Raw genomic sequence first — 20,116 nt, 5'->3', positions numbered from 1 at the left:
AAAATATATATATATACATATTTATGCCACATGAGTAAAACGAATGCACACTGTTTATTCTCCTGCCCTCGTACAACCCAAGACTAGATGATCTATGAGTGTACCAAATTTTATTAGTCTTATAATGAATTTCACTCAGGTGAAGTTTCATTTCTACTCAGTGACATAATATTGTTCAAAAACGTGTTGAGCGTAATGAGGCTTTGGACATGAAAAAGAGACTTGAAGGTGAATGTGGCAGTCAGCCCGGTGCAGTGGTCGAAAGCCATACAACGACCGTGTCTGCGAAAGCTGCCAAATTGTTTCTTCCAATTGTGTGCTTCTCTTGGTAATGCAGGAAGACATGCTCTCCCCTCTGTCGGCTGCTGAATGGACTCTGCTTTTAGCCATACTCGGCCAAAATGCTGACTGGACTCCGCTGAATGTACTTGGCACTTAGCCATGCTTGGACTCGGCCATAGTGTGTGTGCAGGTTTAGTGGTATCTTGTGTCACGAGGCCGCCACAACAGTTTACGATAATGTACAAGTCTCCTTTTTTCACGTTCAAAGTCGTGCTGTAGTAAGCATGTGTTTTGAACTGGTTGCATTAAAAGGGAGCGCAATTAATTATTTGTCATGCTCGCAAGGAATTGAGGCTCCACAGTGTAATTACTAGGTCGATGGCTATCCAATAAAACAGTAAAAGCTAGACAAAATTTTCTGTAGGTATTTCTTTAAGACTCGAGGCAAACTATGGAAGAAACCATTACAAATGCCATCACACCTGTTGCAAAAGAATTTGGCTAAAAAAAAAAAAGAATGACATAGCTAAGCTTGGTTTCCATCTGTAAATTAAGTATGCAGCTTTTTGTCAGAGTAACACTGGAAATGACTGAAGTTTGCTAAACCAGAAGCTGAGGTGTGTTAGCTGATGAAATGTGATAAATATGCCGCAGTGCAAACAACGAGATACCGTAACGAAGATGCAAACATTATACTGAGAGGGCTGTGTGCACTCTGTTATTCCTTGACACTTGCTGTGTAATAAATTTGTTTAAAGGGACCCTGAATTGACTTTGACGATTGTGTGCAAAGGTACTGAGCCAGTATGTGTAAAGTGCTCCATGCAAAGCATATAATTTATTATAATGATTTTAAAATGTGGTATCGCTACCGATCGCAGCGGTGCTGTCCTCTACATTTCCATCTGCCCCTTCCCACGCTACGTAGTGTGGGTGAGTGATGTCACTCAGGCAAGCAATCTAATTGGCTACCCATGCAACGCCATCAGGAATGCTTAAAATGTACCATTTCATTAAGCCTATTTTTAATGGCACATGTGTGCATAGTAGTTTGCATACCCTTAAAAATAAATGCATAAACACAACAAAGGCACGTTTCTTCAAACCAACAGCCCACTTCCACCTGATAATGCGGATCGGCTGCTACAGCCGTGGCGACGGCAGCCAATGGACGTGGAGGTATGCTCAGTGAAAATAGGTGCAGCCATGGGTGCAGCAATGCCTTCTTTGGCGGCAGGACCTTGAATGGTACCTGCGCTGCGTAACACTCGTATTGCACTGCAGGTGTGGGCAAAAAAGTAAGCTGCAGCTACTGCACAATGTTGGAGACATTAAGCGCTACACATTAATGTCATCACCAACCTCCTTGGTCAGCACAATGATCATCTGCAATATTGAAAAGAAAAGTGCTTTTAGTGGCAATTGCAGGTTACGCATTTGTCAGAGAGCCAAGTTTTGTGTATAATTTGTCCAGAATGGCAGTAGTAGCTACCCTAACAAGTTGAGATCCTGAAAAAAAGTACCGCAAGAGCATTTGAATCTGTTTAATTACAAGTTGTCAGAGCGTCCATCAGAGAGCCGTCATCTTGAGTTCGACGTTATTGTAGTTAGTACCATCTCTGCCCTTCACTCAGAAATTGTGAACTCGATTCTCAATGTCTGTGTGCTTCTTCTTTTTTTTTTTTTCCTAAATATAGCCCATTTCACCACATTCACAAGTTGGTGGCAGAGCTTGTATTTATAGCTGATGCCTACAAAGAAATTTTCGTAGCATTGTTTGTGAGCATCGTAAATGTACATGTTGGCTAGTTTCATGTTATCAGGCTGTTATCAAGCCTAAATAATATCGCAAACAGGTACTTTGTAGTTTGTACACTTCATATGCACTTGCAGCAATGCAGCGAAGACCCGACGGGCCCGCCTGTTCCTCGCTTCATGTAGTGCAAGCCAGCTCGTGCTGCCAAGTCTCCATGTGCCGCGCAAAGTTTGTCGTGAAAGTTTGCTCCATGTACCTCAGGCTTAGCGAGAAAAACTGTGCAGAAAATAGACGTGGGAATACACTCTGTTTAAATCAACTGGGAGTAGACCGCACTTGTGTCACCGCATGAAGGCGGCGGGACATAGCAATGGCCGCACGGTGTAGAAGCTTAGGTGTAATGCCACGGCTTGAGAGGAGGGTAATGTTCAACCACTCATACCTGCTTTAGTATAGCCTGCTCATACAAAACTCTCTTGAGAAAGAATTCCCTAAGAGATACCTCTTATACGTCTAGGAGTGCAACAAAAAACGTTTCAGAGACTCTTTAATGGAACACAGAATTGTTGTCTATTATATGTTATTACATTACAAGGCAATTCAGACTGTCAAGCTTGGCAGTTCAGAGGAATGAGAAGTTATCAATAAAAGAATTACTTCCATTCCTGTTAATATGCATTGTGCTGTGCAAATATTTGTGTAAGATCAAAAGAATGTTGCTGGGGTAGCTGGTTCATACTTTCAGGTTTTAACAACTGCATAGTTTAAGACAAGCATTAAAAAACTGCCAGATGCAAAACAAATGCTTGCTCCATGTCTGCTTCTCTTTCATCCTTGTCTAAAAGTGTATGCTTCTTAAAACATTAAAATAATAAATTTGCTATACACAAGACTTTTTTCGCAAATTTTGACTTTTGTGTTATATTGACGTGGCTATTTTGCATGCAGAGACTGCGCAATATTTTCTAAAGTGTAGTGTAAACATAGTGATGTGCCAGATTGGCAGATTTGGTTGCAAAAGTACATTGCATTTGTGTACCTTTTGGAGAGCTAGAACTGTCCTGAACGGTGAATCCTTAATATTTTGTTCTTTCAGTAAAGCTTCCCGAGTTGCTGCAGAAAATGGCGATCACAAAGACTAAAGCTGGCTATCTTGAAAACTTTGTGAATGGCTTCTTGCAGTAAGTTCCTTATACTAAGTTCTTTATTCTATAATAAAATGTGGAACAGGTCGTGCTTACACTATAACTTTGTTTTTCAGCTACCTTGCAGGTCGGCACGAAGAACTCTTTCCATCATCTGCTTATCGAGATGCTGAGCAAGTCATGGCTGAACTTGAAAAATACAAAACTCTTGATGATTAACGCACATAAAGCGCGTTGTGTATATAAGTCATTGGCACCCGGGTTGGGAAGTTTGCATAACTGTGTCTTTTGTGTTGTTGCTGTGAATAAAATGTAGCTGTTGGCATGTGCTGTGTTAAAAATTCCTCTGGAAGTTTTATATGCCATAATCAAGGTACAATATGCATAGTAAAATATTTAGCGCGCACAATTGACAAGGACACAGTGAAGGGGCACACACGAGCGCTTGTGTCCCCCTTCATTGTGTCCTTGTCAATTGTGCGCGCTAAATATTTTACTATGAATTTGTACGAACTCGCCCAATTATCAGTTCTGCTGAAGGTACAATATGATTATGAGGTGTGCCATAATGGGAGACCGAGGATTAGTTTTGACCACCTGGCGTAAGTACACAAGCGTTTTTGCATTTCGCCCCTCATCGAAATGTGGCCACCGCGTCCACGAGCTCAGCAGCGCAACGATTAATCTACCGCGGTGGATATCAGTGTTGCAATTGTGATAATTAAGCTAAAGAAAAATTACAAAAATACTCGTACGTTATCTTTATTGACGCACGCGGCACGAATTGTGCAACATCTTGAACTATTTTGGTATTTGGCAGTAAGATTTAACCACAGAGGAAATATTAATGGCCAAAACTGACAATGAACAGCTTTAGCGGTTACGGTCAAACCACTCGAAAATCGAGGGTTTTCTCGAGTTCCGCAGAGTGTAATACTTTGACGCCTGCTTTACGCTGTTTGTTCGCTAAAGTGAACGCTCGTACGATTCTAAAGACCGCGGCCGGCAACGTGCTTCTTCCGTTCAACGCGCCAACGTACACCACGTTCACGTTCCACGTTCGTGCTGTTCATCCCCCAACCACCGTGCCATGACCGTGCCCCCAACCAAAATGCCTCCTTTAGAGCCCCTACGTATGTATGCGTGTATGCGCTGCGCAAATGTAATCCTGTTGAGGTCTCCTCCTGTGAGAGACAGTTACGGCACTGCACTTATCTCTTCCATTTCTCTTTAAAACTCGCTTCACACAATGTAATCAGCATCGGCATCGAGCAATGGCTGCAACCAACGTCGGCATTCCGCAACCAAGAACCGAACACGGATGAGCCGGGCGGATCTTTCTTTTGTACTGCCTTAACAGCATTAACTGCGATAAGCGTTAACAGAGGACCACAGCTATCACGATGGATGTAGGCGAAGTTCGTATTGCAGATGATCGAGATTTTGAACGCTTGAAAGCTTTGGCCGACAAGCACGACGGCTGGAAAGTCGAGTACAAGAAAAAAGATACCACCGTGTGGACTAAATCAACCCAGCAAACTGAATTCAAGATGATAAAGGTAAGGGCATTAGGCCGAAGTAGCATGCGGCGGTTCGCAGCTTAAGTTTGCTGCTGTCATGACGAGAAAAGTACTGTCCGTGACGTGTCTTTTCAGCTGCACACCGTGTACAAGGATGTCAGTCCGGCTTTACTGTTCGACGTTTTAATGGATCCACTGTATAGAAAAAAGTGGGATGTCTACGTGCTGGAGAGCTACGACATTGGATTCTTGAATCCCAACAACGACGTTGGATATTACGCAGGTGATGGGGCAAGCTACTTGATACAATGGCTGTCGTACTACCGTGTTTGTGACTCCGTGTTTCTTTTGTAGTTCGGTCTCCACCGCCTTTCAAAAACAGGGACTTCGTCCTCCAGAGATCCTGGCTACAAACGGAGAAAGAATGCCTCATAATAAACCATTCAGTGTTTCACGAGGTGAGCGTGGGTTTCGAGACTCTTTAGTGAAAAACAACTTACGGCGAAGGACACATCTGTTCCAACTACTGTCTCCTCATTTGACTTTCACAGTCGCTAAACCCGGTCGTGGTTGCTTAGTGGCTTTTTTCCCTCCCTTCCACTCTTTTATTACACGTTCATGATTACAATACATAAAAATAGGCAAAGCTGGTTAGACCCATAACCTAAGGCTAGTAGGGTGTCTAAACTAAAGTCTAAAGTAAACTAAACTAAAGTATAAAGTAGGGTGTCTAAACTAAAGTCTAAACTAAAGTGCTTAGTGGCTTTTTTCCCTCCCTTCCACTCTTTTATTACACGTTCATGATTACAATACATAAAAATAGGCAAAGCTGGTTAGACTCATAACCTAAGGCTAGTAGGGTGTCTAAACTAAAGTATGTAGCATCACAGAATAAGTTTTACATAGCAAACAACGAATAATAAAACCAGCACGAGGTCGCGGGATCGGAACCCTGCTACGGCGGCCGCATTTCGATGGCAGTGAAATGCAAAAACACCCGTGTACTTAGATTTAGAAGCACTTTTAAGAACTGCAGGTGGTCCAAATTTTTTCGAGTCCCCTGCTATGGCGTGCCTCATAATCAAGTCGTGGTTTTGTCACGTAAAACTCCATAATTGAATTTTTTTTCGCAACCTCTACGTTCCTGAGAACATTATTGAGAACCTATTTGCCGACCCATTAATGACTTCTATGAAAACTAAGTGGATGAGTTTTTGCAGGGGTTTTGAACCACCATTCACCATAGTACATATGTAGTGACACACTGAATAACTGTTTTGCTTATTTCAGTCTGCACCACCAAAGAAGGGTTTTGTGCGAGCCGTTTCCTACCTGACCGGACTTGTTATTCAACCAGATGGAAGTTGTGGTTGTAAGCTGACCTACGTAACGCAATGCGACCCCAAAGGTAAATGCAGAGTGATGTTATGTGTGGCCAACGACAAAACATCCAGCCACAGCTCAAAGTCGTTGCATAATTTTTATTTTGCTGTAACGTCGCCCTTCATTGGGTTTTAAAACTGTGAAATTGTTCATTGTACAGGTTCACTCCCAGCATGCTTTGTGAACAAGCTCACCCAAATTTTCGCTCCAAATGTAAGTAAACTACAATTATCTTCTCTCCTTGTTGCAGCAGTAGCATCAAGTATGTTGAAATGAGGACAAGTGTGATTGTGCTGGCACTTTAACTTTGTAGATGGCAAAGAAGTTGCGAAAGGCTTGCCTGGAATACAATGACTGGAAGAGAGCTCACCAGCCCAGCTACAAGCCTTGGCTGCACCCAGAACAGATAAGCATGCCGAGACTGGATGTGTCGCGCTGTGTGAGTACAGGGCATCAGGAAATGCAGGAGGACATCCTGGACGAAAGTCTCGTTGAAGACCAAGAGATCTGTGGTTTTGAGGACGTTGACGACATGTAGTTGTGCTCAAGAGAGGCTGCGGATTGGGTTTGGTACTGTTCATTGGCCGAAGGTCTGTGTCTAATCAAGGGCTGTGCTTGTCTTGTCTCCAGTTATTCATAGATGTGCAGCAAACTGATAGTGTAACACCAAAGCAATACTGAAAGCTATAGCCAACCTGGTGCTATTTATGTAATTCAGCTTTCTGAAAGCCAAGAAGCTGCTCATAAACAGTCACTGTTGACATAAGCCAAAGATAACAGTAGCCGGCTCTTTTGTCCAGACTTCCTGAATATGTTGGGCTTCTTGCGGTGAAATCATTGTTGTATCAAAATTGCATATATTCTGCCATTCAGTGGAACATAAATTGCAAAAAACCTGCAGCGGTGGTTTTGCAGCTATGGCGTTGTGCTGCTAAGCATGAGGCCATGGGATCAGATCCCAGCCGCAGTGAGTGCATTTCGATGGGGGCGAAATGCAAAAACATCTGTGTCCTGTGAATTGGGGCATGTTAATGATTCCGTGGTGGTCAAAATTAATCTGGAGTCACTACGGCGTGCCTTATAATGAAATCGTGGTTTCGGCATGCAAATTCCCAGAATCAGTTTTCAGTAAGTTTCAAAAGCTTGTTTATCCTAGAGGCCTGAGCTGCTTGCTGCTGATGGATCATTTGTCAAGGCCGAGTTTGTTTGCTGCAGTGTGTGCCATTGCACAGTTTTCTGTCTTTCACTAGCACCGGTGACGTTTAACCTACTTTCCAGAGTGAATTTTCTTCTCTCTTTTCTTTTTTTTTTCCTCTGTGCTTGCAGGCAAGGCCTATGAATGTTCATATTCCTCTCCGTCCGAGGCTACAGGTTTAAGTGATGCGTGATCAACCTATTGTTCACTAAATCTGTATGGTCATTTCACTAGATCACATCACTGCCATTAACATGGGCACTAGCAGTAGCTGGGTATGTTTGCATTTTAATGTCAGTGCGGAAAAGAAAAACCTGTGAAAATGTAGTCATACAACCTTCACACTGGAGTGGCTGTACCATTGTTTTTGAGGAGTATGTGGCTTCTTGTGGCCCCAGCTGAAGCTTGTGGCCAACTTTAAGATGAGGCACTAATTTTCTTATAATTGACTGGTCCAGAGACTTTTCATTAACATATGTGTTAGCCATTCAAAGCAACTATAATCTTAAATATTGTACACCCCTCAAGGCTTAATGGTATTGCAAAAAAATAATAACCAATCTCATGTGTATTTTCTTTCTTTAACACTATGCACCTACTAATTTCTTGTAATGCTGTGGTATTCTTAAGATGTGCACGTAATTTTTGACAGGAAAGTATGCTGGGCATGCATTATTAAAAAAAAGATGCGTGCAAGATTGGGGATAATTTTTTTTTTTGTGTGTGACAATGTTGCGCCTTAAGGGGGGATAATTTTTAGTAGTGTAGTGTTTCATAGCAAAGCAGAGGTAGTCGGAAGTCTGCATGAGTGCAAATTGGCTGCAGTAGAACAAGTTAGGCCACTGATAACATCTCCACTGTCCAGGTTAGCTGCATTTTTTTAACGAAATCTATTCTTTTTTTGTTTGAAAGCCTCTTCATGGCCACCCATAGTCTGTGCTGTATGGTTACTCTGATACAAAGCACGCCCGAGCAACTTACAAGCTATTCAAGAAAGCATGCAAGTTAAATGAATGGCATTATAAATGTGTGCAGCATATTGCTATACAAGGGAATTCCACGTGGTATTGCATTATTAAGCAACAGTCATTAAAAACCAAAAGACTGATTACCTACAAGCAAAAGCTAAGGCAGGAAAAGATTCATTTCACTCACACTTCAGCAGACACAGAGTTCTGTGGAAGCCCACGAAGGGCAGGAAGGTTCATGAAAGGGAAAATTGTCATCCACCTGACTGTAGCTTGAAGCTACAAAAGAAACCCATAGGGGTTTCTGAGAAAGCAAGCTTCATAGTTTAGGAAAGATTTGTCCTGGTTTAAATCGGAGCACTAATTTTCCTTCGACTGCAAAGCTTTCTTTACCAGAAACCCGCATGGGCTTCCTTTGTAATTTCGTGTTACCATCAGGTACATGAAAATTTGCCCTTTCATGCATTTAGTATTTAATTCAGTGGCTAAAGTTTTTTTTTTTCTCCACGTTGCTCGTTTGCAGTAAACAGAAAGCTGCCATTGGGTATGGCAAAAATTATCAAGGTACCATAGGTAAATTGGGGTAGTGCTGTGACATAACAAATTGTCAGAGGGCAGCAGAAAGAGATGGTGTATTGCTACTCGATAAGACTCCTTACATGACAAATCAGTTTCGCGGTAATCTGTAATATGGTAGAACTTTCATGAGAGAGCAAAATTGTCGCCAATCTAACAGTGGCATGAAGCAACAAACGAATCTTTTCTTCGTAGGTTGCTTTCATTTCCTTTACGGCTTGACACAAAACCAAGCAATCTGTTTTCTCAAAAGGGCTTGTTGCTGGGCAAGTTGGCATGGTTTACTATACGTTCTTTTTGGCAATGCAAAAAAAACATACTATACAGTGTGTGTGTCTGTTGTGTTCTGTGTTTGGTGTCTGTCTTTTGTGCCGTTATATAGAATGTATAGTAATCTGTTTCCTGTCAAAATTGAGTTGGAACATGCAAAAAGAAATGGCGGGCACTGCAGATATGAATTGAAGATTCAGTTTCAGGTTGTAATGATCTTCTTGTGCACTTTCATGTCCTTGTATGTTTTAAACCTTTTGCACCCTTTTACATTGCACCTACTTTAGTAAGCTATCTTTATTATATTTATTGCCTATTCTGAGCTTGACAATGTTCCTCTTGTCTCCTAACTTATTACCTTGATGCCAAATGCTTAGTTTAGCAAAAGCACAGTTTCTGAGCTTGTCTGATGGAGATTAGTTTCCTTACCCAACAGTACGGAAACCCATTGAAGTTCACAAAGAAAGGTTTATATTTTTTTTTATATTTATGCATACATTCTTTGGTCTTTCGTAAGAGCTTTGAAGCCGCTGTGCGTGTTACCTCTTCCCGGGCTCCACACTCTGGCTCCTTCTTTGCAGTATAAAGCCCCAGAGGTTGGAAAAGACAGTGCTAGACTTTCGAAGCATCAGGCCTGCTACCGTAACTTCACTGTAGGACCTCTTAACAGATTTGCTGCTCAAGGTGGCATGCAGCAAATCAAACCTTGGCAGGCACATGTAATCCGGAGACTTTGTAACCTGTGACGCTGTTTGTCCTGTAGTTATTTGTGCCGTTTGCTCTGCATAAGACTGGTGTGTTGCTTAGTGCCAGTGATCTTCGACTCAGTGTCAGTGCTCTTAAGTTCCAAAGCGTGCGGGTGCAAATTAACTTTTCTTGTGAGATGTGGTGCTCCTACTGTGGTGGGGGAACGTAAATACCTCATTGGTTTGCATTGCACTGTACAAACATTCTTTGGCATGCAGGTCATCCAAGGAGGTTTGATTGCCATTAACAGTTGAGGTAGTAATCTTTGGTGCAGGCAAATGCAAAAAAAACAAGAAAACAGGGGACATGGTACCATGCTTCTTCAGCCATATTTGTAACAACAGAAAGCTGGGTAATTTGGTAGATTCATGGTACAAAAAGGCAGGTGTGCTGTACAACCCTCAGAAAGACGACACAGTGGTTTTTGTTAACGTTCTCATTATGTCTGTGTTTTTCATGCCTGCCACTTTGTATCATGAATTCAGCCATGTTTATTTTCTGTCAGATTGATCGCATGTGTCACATTTTGATGGGCCTGTTCAGCACATGAGGGCAGCACATGTCTTGCACCAAGAGATTACATAAGCACTGTGAGCACTCAGGAAAAAGGATCGTTCTCTTGCTTTTGGTCTTTCACTTTACTGTACCCATGGTAAATGGTTGACTACTACAGTGGGAGGTCTGCGTGAAAGTTTACAAGGCTTAAATAGAAAATGTACAAGAAAAGATGCACATAGTTTCGGTGCTGAGAAAAATATTTTAATACTCGGAATGCATGAAGGTTGTATAGCTTCTGTGTTTTGATCCAAAAGCATCAAATGGCCAATTGAGCAAAAAAGCTGGTGGCATCTGTAGAAGCGAAACTTCCCATTGGCTGTGGCGCTAGTTCGCACTTGCTGGCTTGGGCCTTGCTGGAGCAGAGTAGGCAAAAGGCAAAAACACCTGCTGCTGCAGTATTGTGTAAGGATAGAGGTCACCACCCTCTGAAACCTGTGTTATCTGCTCGTTCCTTGTCCATGCAAGCTCTCGTCAGCATTCTAACTGCACCTTGGTAAGGCTAAATCAAAATGCACCGAGTGACTCAGTGCACTTGTTTGCCCGTGAGGAGTTCACAACTCAAAAGACCGCTCAGCGGCATTCAATTGGACAATAATGCTTTTGCAGTCACAACTCAAAAGAAGTATTTTGGTGTTCTTGGATTTTTGTGCAGCTTTACTCTTGTTTATTTATTTTCGGTACTTTAGTCCTTCCTGGTCAGCTACAGGGGAACTGAGAAAATCGAATCAGGAAGGAAGCATGATGGACAGTAAGCAATTTGACATCAACGTGTTGAATGGTGGTACTTCCTTTTCATTGTCCTGTTCTCCACCTCACTCAGTTAGAGGACAGTCCTTCAATTGTGGAAGCAATTTAGTAGTTATCAAGGAACTAGTCCAGCATGTATTTTTCAAGGAAATATTTAAGCTGTGTGGAGGGAACTCGCAATAAGCTGGTCATCTCTGAGGTTTGCGATACCTAGTTTGGCACTGCGGCGCATAGACATTCCCCCCCTTACATAGAGAACTACAGTTTTGTTGAGGCCCTGGGTACTGCTATTTGCTGGGCTCTTTTAAGCATCAGAGTCGGGCATTTCTCAACTGTTTCATGAAAATATTGCGACCTGAGTGAGAAGAACAAGGGGAACCGAGGGGCTCCATATTGGTTTACATCTTTTGCCATGGCTGTGATTGGCACTGGCTAACACTCCCAGGGCTAATCTTGCAGACTAAATATTCAAGAACATTGATGGGATGATGTAATGATGTAATGACCATGGCAGTTTGCATTTGGTGTCATTACATCAACAGTAACTTGTTGGTATTAGAATAAAAGTGGCAAACTTCAATATGTATTCTTGCTTTGCTGTCATTTCTGTGTTTTACACCAACAGAATGAAGGAGCATTTGCCAGCAGTAGCCGTGCTGCAGGTTTTATTGGCTGCATTATTCCATTCTAGTGGATGCTTAAGTGACACATTGTGGTTTACTTGACCTTGCTTTGTGTATTTACTGCCCCTGCCTCAGAACTTTGAGCTCGTGCATTGGTGTTATGGTTGTTTGTCAGTCACCTTATGAGCTGGAGTATCCTTTTTTTTGGTGGAATAAACCTCGTAGCTTGCAGATTTACCATTTACCTTAAGATCCCTGTATATGACATAAGCATGTATGTACCACCCTCTTTTTCCTAATTCTGACACTAGCTTTTCTGCAAGGAAGTTTTCTAAGCCAATGATGGTGTAGACAGTTTTGCAGTCAGTGCAATGTATGTTTTACGAGACGAAAAATGTAGAAATGTAGTTGCGAGCTTCATGTTGAAACAGCAAGCCATGGACATGTACTGGCTGGTGTGGTTATCATGTTGCACCTTAATTTTAACAATGGCGGCTGTTGCTATTAGGCGAATGAGGTGCACTTGTGAATTAGACGGGTGTATATGCCAGTCAGTCTACCAGCACGATGGGAAAGATAAAAGTAATAATAATGATTAAAAAGAAACAGTGTTACCAGCATGTTGTATTGCCAGGGACTCGTTACTTTGGGAACATTTTTTTTTCTCGTACTTGGAGCACATAAATTAATTGACATAGTGGGTTGCCCTGTCCTTTGACTATGGCCTGTGTAGTAGTTCTCATGGGTAGTTATTGACATAGGAACTGAAACTGTTAAGTCTTCGGAACTGACCAATAGTCTTTTGAACTTGAATGTAATATGTGCATCAGATTTTGCTTCTCGTAACCTTAAAAACAATGCTCATATTATACGTGTGGAATATTATGATAATGAGTCATTTGGCAGCAGGTGTATTAATTGGACTAATTAAACATACTGAAGCATTATTGTGTGCTGAAGAAGCCATTATATAGCCTGCTGTGCTGACATTTTTCAGTCTACAACTACATGGAACGCAAAATTTTGTATTATGCTTGCTTTTACCAAAATAAGAAATATTGTAGTTACATGATACCGTAGACATTTTCTGGCTGGTACCATAGGTACTCATCGGTAAAACAAAGGAACAGAATGTTGGTCTGCATGTCTTTTGGAATATGTAGCAAGGTACTTTCATAGTACTTGTTTTATATGTAATTCACTTTTTTTTTACTTCCTCTTTACAATAGTTTTGATATTAACTTCTTGGTGGTAGCACAACATGCAGCATCTGGGTTGCTTAACCCTTTCCCTACTGAGAACGAGCCAGGCTAGCCGTTCAGAAAGGTACCGCTCCTACCGAGGACCGGCTGGGCTCATCCATACTAAGACCTGCAAACACAAGCTTGGCTACACTGCACATAAGTTACATGGGCGTTAATCAAAGGGATAGTACCACTCCATTTTAGTGCCAAGAACACGCCTCAGTTAACCTTAAGGTTTTGAAGCTCTGCAGTAAAGTTTTTATTTGTACTTTGAGTAAACAAACCCAGTTTGTTTTTAAAGCATTGTTTAAAATCCTGTCGTGAAATAAAGATATTCAATAGTATATTATTTTTGCTCTCTCTTTGTGTATATGTTTGCTTGAACCGATAAAAACAATCAGGATATTTGGGTCGTTTTTACAGAGTGTGCTCAGTAGTGAGAGGGTTAATGTGCCAAGTGGGGATTTGTAATTTTGACAGATGTGACACATTGAGAGGTGGGCTGACAAAGTGCGCATTTATTTCCGCGTTGTTGTTGGTGATTCAAAACACATTCCATGCTACAAATGCCCTCTGTTCAGTGGGGCCTTGTTGAATACAGTTTGTAAAGTCTGTGAACAACTGCCAGTGGTCTTTCACCTTACGCATTTTCAGGGATGTGGCCCTTGTTAACATGAACCATTGTTGAATTCCCTCTTGTGTATGTTATGAAAGAGCATTGTAAAGTTATGTTTTCTGGCTCAGGCCCTGCAGTATTAGCAGGTGCAAATTTTACACAGCCATCAGCAACTGTTGTGCTGCTGACAAGTCTCAACAGTGTAGGCAGGAAAAAAGCATTTTAACAGCATTGCTTGATTTAATCACTTTGTGCCTTTGAGACCCTGATCAATCTGTTAAAAATTGGCGATATGCATGTATGAGTGCAAAATAACATTTGATGCTGAATGACAGGTGTATGTATTGTATTGAGGAAGCTAGTAATGGAGTGGTATATAGTTGTGGAAGTTTACATGCACCATACCTCCAGATTTTATTTTCAGTGTATATGTACATCAGTTGTTACGCATCACAACAGTCTCTTGCATTGTTTTATAGATAGCTGCCTGTAGTTTTATGCAACACTTCTGTTATGTGCATGCACAAGATGTTAAATGTAGCAGTAGTGAAAATGAAAATGTTTCTGCTAGGATTCACATAGTCTTAATGTACTTTGCAATAGGCAACACTAAGAAACATGACAATATATGTAGCTTTCTATTTACTCATTTCCTAGCTTACACACCAAAGATATGTAGCTAAGTTGTGTTGCACTTCTATGTCTCTTGGCCATAGGACACAGCTGTACACATTCTCTTTGAAGTCTAGTCTCTTGATGTATGTGTATGGTTTTCTGCACTCTAGTGAGAATAGTACAACAGAACCTTGTTACAGTGAATTTTCATGGACTTAGACATGTTCACCATGCTCAGTTCTTGAGTTACACTTCTGCTGAGAACAAGGTCACAGGTTTTGGTACCTGACCATGGTTGAAGCATCTTGATTGAGGCCAAAAATTATAGAATAAGCACTTGATACACTCAAGATATCAGTGCTAGCTGCAGTTAATATAACCTGACAAAGATTCTGGTTTACAGGTATGTGATAATCAAATAGACTGGATATCTTTGCTTTCTAACAGCTGTCATAAAATGGAAGGTGTGGATAAGAGAATCTAGGCTTTGTAGTTCTTTCACCTGCCGATTTTTATAGTGCTTTGCCATTATGAGTGGACTTAAGTTAGTATGTTAAACGCCTACTGCAATGGAATTTCACTTTCTGTAAATTGGTTATAAATAACAATTGTGAGACTAAAAGCAATCTTGGAAAACTGCAGGTCTTGTAATTGTCCAATTCTCTTATCAACAGCCTTAAAATGAAACCTAAACAGGCAGCACGTGCACCTGGTGGTTAGCAAGTACGACTCAAATCATAGTCCATGGCATTGCGATCAAGTGTGCTGTGTAATCTTGCAAGTCATGCTTAGGTGCCGTGCTGGTTCTCAAAGTTCCATGTATGATTTTTGGCAAGTGGCAGCGTCTTTTTCTCGAGTTTCATAATAGAAAACGTTCAGTTTTGCAAATTTTTCATGTTGTAGCCACTTTTATTTTGAATGCAGAATTTTATTACTAATATATGAAACTAAACATTTTATGTGGTGCACACAGCGCAGGCCTTAATAGTAGCAACCTAGACACTTCTACTACAATTTCCAACTTTTTGATAACTTAGGTTGGACCATACACCAGTTTCTCAGGTGACACACAAATTGATCGTATGCATACACAAGTACTTTTGAAGTGGCAGTTTTCAATACCTCGATTTTCTGTCTTCATATTGTCGTTGTATTGGACATGTAGTAAAGTGCTTGCTTGTAAAATTTGCTGTAACAGAGTTCTGCTGTGCTCTGCAAGGCTGCAGTTGGCACTCCTTTCTGTGCTCACTGCATGTGTTGCCCCAAGTGTATTGTACTTATCACTTGGCCATATTTCCTTAGTGTAGGACACAATCTTATGGGCTTCCACTTAGCCACTCGTAGCTTGTTTACGCCACATACAATTATAGCAGTTAGCATGCATTGTGTGTGCTTCTGGACAGCACATGCTCACTGTCAATGCAACGTTTTGCGGACATTCCTTCAACTGTCTGTGATGATAGTTGGGTAGCACATCATCTGAAAGCCTCAATTTTGAGAACTGCGTTGTGCAGCCATGTTTGTGTACTTGTTTACGTACATGTTTATGTTCCTTGCCACAATTACAAATTGTTTTATTTATCTCTGTGTACTGTAATATGACGCAAATAAAACGGTCATCCTGCCAAATGGTCATCGCATTTTTGCACTTTCGAATGCTGGCAAGAAGTGAGCTAAGAAACTGTCCCCATTTTTTTCTGCAAGGAATTGCAAAAAGCAGCACTGATAGTTGTATTCGTGTTGACAGCAAACAGTCAGCCACGTTTGAACTGCTGCATTAAAGTCAATATTGATCGTGCAGGTACACATCATGGGCTCATTTGGACTGCTGACATTTGCAGTGGAATGCTGCGATCTGAAGGTTTTTTGGGAGAAGAAATACTGTGGCACCGCTAAACTATGTCGCAGAAAAGGAGTATTACCAAAAAAATATTTAATCTGAATGCCTCAAATCGCCAGCAGGCGTTGAAAAATGTGGAGTGATTATGGTCCAAAAAAGCTTAGAAACGACAGCGAATTGGATGTGCTTGCACCACGACAGTGAAATCATAAGCACTCTATCGTGAAGCTTCTTATAGACGCTGATGGGGGACTTGTTTCACGAACTCCGTATGTTGAACGCCGGGCCAGAGTTGAACTAAACATTGTAATAGTTTAGTGTGAGCGTCAAAAGAATCGCCACGAGGAGCTTAAGTGGATTCGTACTAAGCGTGTCAGTTGTGTAGAGATGCAAAGCTCAACCGAAATTTCATTGCTGTGCTTGTCGCCTAGACTGATAATGCGAATTTTTTTTACTCACTGAGCAACCCGTCGTGCGCGTTTTAAGTCGGCATTTTTACTACTTGTCGGGCCTCGTACGTCGTCTACCCGAAAACTACGACAGCAGTATTTCCGAAATCCTCGAGGGCTTGTTTGCGTCCGCAAACTGTTTAGGGCAACGCCAGTGACGAATCACGACTGCTATTTCAATCCATGTTTTCAATCGCGACTACTGCGACTATCAACAAAGAATTTCAGATCGTTGGTGACTACTATAGTGAATCAAAAAAAGCACTATTCGAGTTCACTAAAGTGACTACTACGCATGCTACTACGACAGGAAGACATAAGGAAGACATGCCCAGCTTCGACCCGTCTTGGCTGGAGCATGACAGGAGCTGATGTTGGCTAGCGGCTAACGTGTCGACTCCTGCCCAAATCGTATCCGTATCCAAAATATCTGCTTGTTTATGCGCGGGATACATGGCGGAACCGGCAGCGCAGGTCGGCACTGTTGTGGCGGGAAAGTGTTGGAATGGATCGTGACAGTGATTAAGCTGGAAATGTAGCATTTCTAACAGCGAACTGCCCTATTGTGGCCACTTGCTTTCTAATGGTGCATAGTACGTCTACGGAAAGAAAATTGCGTAGCTACCATGCCGGCTACACAAGGTACGCCTGAATCACATACTAGACATATATTGCATAAGGGTAATAACCGAGTCTATTGGTGCATATTTACTCGTTCATGTTCTCTGGCTATGTGCCGTATTTTTCGCACAATTCTCGAGTAGCCATGTACGTACTAGACTGTCTCTCCTCACCTCTGTCCTGCATGCTTTTCGCAGATAACGGAACCGATCGCGTCAGGTCGCTGCGGCCAAGAAAACCAAGAGATGTTGCCTCGTCCGACGACTGCAAGGGCAGCCAGAATGGCGAATTATCTCAAGGACCCAGTGTTCACCGACCGGCTCGCCGCCGAGGCGCGAAGTTGTCAATGTCGTCCTCAAAGCCACTTGCAAAAAGTGAAGACGCGAAACAAGGGGACACGTTCGTGAAAGTGCAAGAAGAATGCCGTTTGGGAAGCCAAGCTTGGACGGACAAGTACAAACCTTCGAAATCATGCCCCTTCGTCGGTAACGATCCAACGATTGCCGAACTGCGGTCTTGGCTATTGCAGTGGAAAAACAAGCCTTCAAATGCAGAGCGATCCAACTCGCGACGTTCCTTGAGTGATTCCGAAGATTCTACAGAGGGACTGAGCAATTGCTACTTGCTTGCGGGTCCTCCAGGTGTTGGAAAAACAAGCTCTGTTTACTACCTTGCGGAAGAACTAGGTTTCAAGGTGCTTGAAGTTCATGCGTCAAGCGAGAGACCGGGCAAGAAAATCCTGGCTGAATTGCATGAAGCTACGCAGTCCCATCATGTGGAGGGCAGCAGACTGTCGTTTCCAGCTGTTGCAGCACCAAACACCACCGCTAACACGGACAAAGCAAAGGTTCAAAAGAAGGCGAAAAGCGCCGGCCCCCTGCAGCAGATGTTTGAGAGAGCTGCTGCAAAAAGCCAAGAAAAGCCAGCGAAGATGGTTGGTGAGAGCACTGCAAAAAAGTCTGGCAAGGGGCCTTTGGATAGCTACTTTTCTGCAAACAGTGATACAAAGCAGACACCAAAGGTGTCAGCTACATCAAGCACTTTCAAACCCACAACTAAAACAAGTCCTAAAGGGACATTACTTGAATACTTTGCAACACCACCGTTAAAGAAAGGCATGGACTTGACTGCAGCAAAAGAGACCAAGAACTTAGGCAAGCAACACCGGTGTGGTTCCCAGAGTAGCAAACGTTCATTGAAGAAGGTGCCTTCATCTGGTTCTTCTGATGATGATAATGATGAGCTTGTTAGTGTAGTTTCAAAAATTAAATGTGGAAAGGCTTCCGGAACCGAAGATACAAAAGGAAAGGCTGTTGAAACAAAAAGAAAGGGAAAGAGAGTGTGTGCATTGTCTGATGATGACGACATTATCATGGTGTCAGAAGTAAAAAAACGTGCCCAGAAGCAACCGTCAGCTGAACCAGCCAAGGTGCCTGTCAAGAAACAAAAGGTAGATGAACTGCCCAGAGAAAGTTCGCTGCAGAAAATATTTTCTGTAAAGTCTTCAGGACAGGATTCATCGACATTAACATTCTCAAGCCATACAATCATATTATTTGATGATGTTGACACCATCTTTGAACAAGACGATGGCTTCTGGAGTGCTGTGGAATCTGTTCTGACGATTACTAAGAAGCCCGTGATCTTTACAGCCACCAGGAACCTCATGCAGATAAGGACGAAACTTCCCAGTGGCTGTCCAGTTGCTGAATTTGTTCATCCAAAGCCAGAGGAAGTTTCTAAGCTGGCTATGCATATCTTCAAATCTGAAGCTCTCAATTCGCCATTCAGTGAGAGCGTCAGTTTCTTGCTGCAATACTACCATTGTGATGTGAGGAAATGTGTACTGCAGCTGCAGCTTGATTCTGCATTGTATATACTGGGGCAACATACTGAGCACACTTTCCATGCCGAGGCTCTACCAGTTGGAGATGGCCTGCACAAGCTGCTTCACTCGAAAGTACTGGATACGTGTGTAATCACCCAGCGCAAGTTTGAAGAGCTAGGTTTGGACATAAGTCACCTCTGTTTGACTAATGTGCTTCCACTGTCCACCGTTCCTGTAACAATGCCACAGGAAGTGGATTCTGATGACGATCTGAATGCAGTGGAGAGTAATAATGCTCTGGACTCTAGCTGGCTTTCTGATGAAGGAAGCAGTGATGTCCGTGAATGCAAGCCATTACCAGACAGTTGCATCAAGAAGGAAGTGCATCCACAAGCCTCCTTAATTAGGCAGTGCTTATTTGAGCTTGCTGGTATGTTTGATGCCTTTAGCACTGTTGACTGCCTCTCTGGTTGCCTTGGCAGATGTGCCTACAGTACTTCAAGTCTACTACCTTTTGACAGTGTAGAAGCATGGCAAAATGGCAAAACTTTAGCACCAACTGTAGATGTAGGTGAGCTTACTGTGCCTTTTGCTGTGACTGATGCCTTAGCTTATATAAAGATGGGCTCTATGAAGCTGGCAACTTCCAAGCTTGAGAAAAGTCTCGACAGTATAGTGTGTCCTGTCCCGGAGTTGAAATTGGTGATTTCCCCTTCTGTTCCAAGTCTGTGTAACATTTATCAGATTGCAGAGGAAAACAGGTTTTGGAGTAAATGTCGCCAACATATCACAGACTCTGGGATTCCTCCAAGTGTAGTGTTGAACAAACGTGCTGTGTCTGATTACATCGATGCTCTGCAAGTAATCTGTAAGTGTGAGAAACGTCGAAAAAAACTGAAGGCTAAACGAGCACAGAGGTTTCTACATTATCTCAATTCTTCAGGAATCTTCTTGCCGAGTCACTTGATTGCGGCTTTATGCAAGGGTTTCCGCCCATAGTTCTGAGCAAGGACACTCCATTTGTGTACCACAACCCCTGTTTGGTTGGCGAAAACATGTATGGTGCGGCTTCAGTCATGAGAAATCATTGTGCGTTGTTGTACATAAGTTAATGGGGTCTTGCACATGGGAGG

General features: G+C 42.3%; 3 protein-coding genes across 3 annotated transcripts in view; all 3 read left to right on the top strand.

Moving 5' to 3' along the window:
• msl-3 (male-specific lethal 3) overlaps positions 1–3,508 on the top strand; it is a 46,580-nt gene extending 43,072 nt beyond the window's left edge. Inside the window, exons 13-14 of the mRNA XM_050183363.3 lie at positions 3,135–3,219; positions 3,300–3,508. Coding sequence (XP_050039320.2) covers positions 3,135–3,219; positions 3,300–3,402 — 188 coding nt within the window. The 3' untranslated portion in view covers positions 3,403–3,508. The remainder of the gene's footprint in view (positions 1–3,134; positions 3,220–3,299) is intronic.
• An 881-nt stretch (positions 3,509–4,389) lies between these two features.
• LOC126536416 (START domain-containing protein 10) lies at positions 4,390–15,874 on the top strand. The gene is made up of 6 exons (XM_050183360.3): positions 4,390–4,742; positions 4,839–4,986; positions 5,058–5,161; positions 5,994–6,111; positions 6,247–6,299; positions 6,400–15,874. The coding sequence occupies exons 1-6, from the start codon at positions 4,587–4,589 to the stop codon at positions 6,622–6,624; spliced, it is 804 nt and encodes a 267-aa protein (XP_050039317.1). The 5' UTR covers positions 4,390–4,586; the 3' UTR covers positions 6,625–15,874.
• Positions 15,875–16,957: 1,083 nt separating this feature from the next.
• LOC126536414 (uncharacterized) lies at positions 16,958–20,039 on the top strand. Its single transcript, XM_050183356.3, has 2 exons — positions 16,958–17,176; positions 17,353–20,039. The coding sequence occupies exons 1-2, from the start codon at positions 17,161–17,163 to the stop codon at positions 19,980–19,982; spliced, it is 2,646 nt and encodes an 881-aa protein (XP_050039313.1). The 5' UTR covers positions 16,958–17,160; the 3' UTR covers positions 19,983–20,039.
• Positions 20,040–20,116: the final 77 nt, after the last annotated feature.

This window comes from Dermacentor andersoni, chromosome 4, assembly GCF_023375885.2.
Source record: "Dermacentor andersoni chromosome 4, qqDerAnde1_hic_scaffold, whole genome shotgun sequence".
NCBI lineage: Eukaryota > Metazoa > Arthropoda > Arachnida > Ixodida > Ixodidae > Dermacentor > Dermacentor andersoni.
Note: the sequence above shows the minus strand (reverse complement) of the source record. Positions and strands in the feature narration are given on the sequence as shown.